This window comes from Solanum tuberosum, unplaced genomic scaffold (genome assembly GCF_000226075.1).
Source record: "Solanum tuberosum cultivar DM 1-3 516 R44 unplaced genomic scaffold, SolTub_3.0 scf00010, whole genome shotgun sequence".
Lineage (NCBI taxonomy): Eukaryota > Viridiplantae > Streptophyta > Magnoliopsida > Solanales > Solanaceae > Solanum > Solanum tuberosum.
The window spans coordinates 3,120,827-3,124,712 of NW_006238936.1; the positions used below are offsets into that span (position 1 = coordinate 3,120,827).

Sequence of the window (3,886 nt, forward strand, 5' to 3'; positions counted from 1 at the left end):
TGAAATTTTGGCCAAAACTTAAAAGTTGAAATGCCTAATGGCACAAACTAAAAACGGAAGCCTCAAAACCCGAACTGTCTATCTTATTACATCAAAAATGACCTTCCGCATCTAACTGCACTAATGAAATTATCATCTGAGTACGTTTATATAATATATTGCTCGAAGTTAAATTTTGGCCAAAATTTATAAGTTAAATCACCTAATGGGCACACACTAAAAATGAAAGCCTCAAAACCCGAACCAACAATCATATTAGACCAAAAATGAAATTTCAAAGCTAAGCCCACTGACGGATTTCTCATTTGAGCACCTTTAGCAAAAAATTTGATCAAACACAAATTTTGGCCAAAAGTTAAAAGTTAAAATACCTAACGGCACAAACTAAAAATGGAAGCCTCAAAACCACAAACTGAATATCAAAGTCTCAACACTAGACGCTGATTTACCAAAAAATCTAACTTCAATTGGTAAATTTACCAACTATTCAAATATAAGTTAGTAATTAATAATTTACCAATAAATTTTATCACAGTTGGTAATAGTTACTATTCAACTAAACATTCATGTGTAATATTACCAATTACTAATTAATATATTGATAAATTTTACCAATGGATTAATGTTGGTTGGTATATTACCAACTATTTTAATGATGTGAGTAATTTACTAACTACAATCTTTATTCGTCGACAAAATTTCCAACTAATTGGATATTGATTGGCAAGTTTACCAATAAATTACATTTCGTTACTAATTTACCAACACATTTATATTTGATTGGTAAATTTACCAACACAATCTTACCATTGGTAAATGTTTGGTTAGTAATTCATTGGTAATATGTTAATAAATTATATAAACAATTTTTTTGTCATATTTACCAACCGATATATATTTCATTGGTAATATTAACAACAAAAGGTGTGCGTTAGTAATATTTCAGTTGGTAATCCATTGATAGAATGTTGCTAAATTTGACGTCATTTTTTCCCGCCGTATTTACCAACTAAAATACTTAGTTAGTAAGATTTTGGTTGGTAATCTATTAGAATTTCGTTGTTAAGTTTTAAAATATAATTCAGTTAGAAATATGCTGGTAATTTGTTAGTAGAATACTAACCAACTTAAGTTGTTAGTAAAATCTGTTGGCAATTTGAGTTTTTTTTTGTAGTGCATGAAGCTCCTTAGTGGGGCGGATTTTAGGATATTAATACGAATTTTCAAAAATTGTTATGTATTTCAGCTTGTATTGTATTAAAACTTTAATAAATATATAAGAAATATGACTTAGATATTCATTAACGAAGTGTATTAATATCGATTCAATGAGAGAAAAAGAATCTTTTAAATTCATCTTCTCCTTCACTTCGATTTATACAACCTTCTCTATCAACTAATAAATTCGGTAAAAATTTATACAATGGGTATATATCTCACTTGCAGAGTTGCAGTACATGTTGTCGGTTTCATTATTGACTTGATTTCGTAAATGATCACGTAACATTAGGATTGTGAACTATCTTTGTTTAATTAACATAAAATTATTATTATGCATCTATATATTTGTCGTAACTTGAACGATAAAAAAATATTAAACTTTTTCTGAGAATCAGAACAGCTCACTAAATAACTATTTTTTAAAAACTAAAAAGACATTCAATTTAGTTTGTCTAAAATTGTATAAATATCTCTTTATCTCCTCCTAATGACTTCTTGTGATATTTAAACAAAATTGAACGTTTTTCCTTACAAAAGATAGTTTAGTCATTGTCGTGTTTTACTTAGATAAACCTATTTAGCGCCATTAATTAATTATAACAAAGAAAAAAGAACACGCGGACTGATAAGATTAGTTAGTTCAATTCACAGAATTAGTTAATTACTGTTCATTCACATAGTTAGTTAGTTAGTTAGGAGTCACAAGTTTACTCTTTCATAGTTGGTTGAGTTTAATAGAGGATTCTATCGGTGTGTATATACACACACATACATTGTATTGTTTATAGTTAGCTTTTCACATTCTCAATAATATCTTTTCTTTCCTTCTTCTCTGATTGTTGGAGAAAGCTCAACCTCCATTAATGGAGGAAGTACATTGTTTCAGTACAGCTTATGCTGCTAGTTTTGTTATGGTATCAGAGCAGTGAGATTCCTGATCCTCTCTCTCGTCGTGAGCACTGTATTCAATTCAATTTGCAGATATTTTTTTTCCTTGTTGTCTTCTTCTCCTTGATTTTCTCTGAACGATCTCACTATCGTTCCTCTGTTTTTTTATTCGAACTTGCTCATTGTAAGTTCATCTTCATAGTTCATCTGTAATTGCATTCTCCTTCATCTTCTTCTATGGGAGACTTTCCAGGTGACGCGACTGCTACCAACACTCCAACTCGATTGGATTTCAATAGCCCCTTCTATCTGCATCCCTCAGAGAATGCAGGTTCTACTTTACCTCCTGCTGTGTTTGATGGAACTAGCTACAGGTCATGGAGACGAGCAATTCTTAGGGCTTTATCTGTTAAGAGTAAAACTGGATTCATCAATGGGAAAATCGTGAAGCCAAATTCTGCAGATCCAACCTTCATGCAGTGGAAAAGGTGTGATGACATGGTGACCTCTTGGATTTTAAATTCTCCATCACCAGATCTGCGAGATGGCTTGCAATACGTCAACAATGCCAATGAACTTTGGGATGAGTTGGAAGATAGATATGACCAAACTAATGGTTGCAAACTCTATCAACTACAGAAGGAGATAAATGACCTTGTGCAAGGTAATTTGGATGTCACTGGTTACTATACTAAGATGAAGAAGTTGTGGGAAGAAATGAACACTCTTGATGTCAATTCTCAGTGCACTTGTGTGTGTATTTGTGGTGGAAAAACCAAGATGCATAAGGCTGAGTAAGATAGAAGACTTATACATTTTTTGATGGGCCTAAATGAGATGTATACTATTGTACGTGGAAACATCCTCATGATGCCTGATCTACCAACTATGGCACAAACATTTGCCATTTTGTCACAGGAGGAAAGGCAGAGGGAAATGAAGCCTCTAAATCACATGGCCTTGGAATCCACCTCGCTAAATGCCTCTGTGTCACCACAATACAATGCAAGACCCAAAGGCTGCAATACGAACTACAATGCAAACTACAATTCTTATAGATGAGGTGCATGCAGAGGTGCAAACAGTTATAATACTTTTAGGGGAAATTCCAGCACTGGAAACAGGTCAAATTTGTTCTGTGAGTACTGTAAACGAACTGGACACACTAAGGATAGGTGCTATAAGATTCATAGTTATCCAACCAAGACGCGGACACAGGACCTAGGACCACAAGTGATCCCAAGCTAACCCTACTGCCATGATCATGAGCATACTAAAATATAATCTGAATAATAGAAACTGTGTGGAAGCTAAAATCATAAATAAGATGAAAAGATGGGAATACCCATATACTATAACTAAGATGAATAAAAACTGATGAGTTTAATACAAAGAAAATATTAACTCAATACTAAGCTGAATCTAACTATGCCTGAAAAAATCCTCTAAACTGACTAGAAATGTTGGGACATCCCCCAACTAGGTCTAGCAAAACTGAAACTAAAGACTAAAAGCGATAAAGATAAACATGTCACTAGTCCTCGAAAAATGAGGACTCACCACTGATGCTGCTAAACTGAAGATCGGGAATTGATCTAAGAGTGATCTGGATACTGAGAACCTGAACCTACATCACGAGAAGATGTAGCGCACGTATGCGTCAGTACTTGAAAGGTACTGAACATGCAGGATAGAGTAAAGCTGAAATAACATATAACTGAACAAAACAATAAAACAATGATATAATCTGAACATGATATATATACTGAATGCTGAG

General features: G+C 33.2%; 1 protein-coding gene across 1 annotated transcript; it reads left to right on the top strand.

Moving 5' to 3' along the window:
- The first annotated feature begins 2,346 nt into the window (after positions 1 to 2,346).
- On the top strand, positions 2,347 to 2,907 carry LOC107062251 (uncharacterized). Its single transcript, XM_015312656.1, has one exon. It carries the CDS (start codon positions 2,347 to 2,349, stop codon positions 2,905 to 2,907), a length of 561 nt encoding a protein of 186 aa, XP_015168142.1.
- Positions 2,908 to 3,886: the final 979 nt, after the last annotated feature.

Excerpts from the sequence above, each read along its gene's own strand:
- LOC107062251 (XM_015312656.1), top strand. The coding sequence starts at position 2,347 with ATGGGAGACTTTCCAGGTGACGCGACTGCTACCAACACTCCAACTCGA.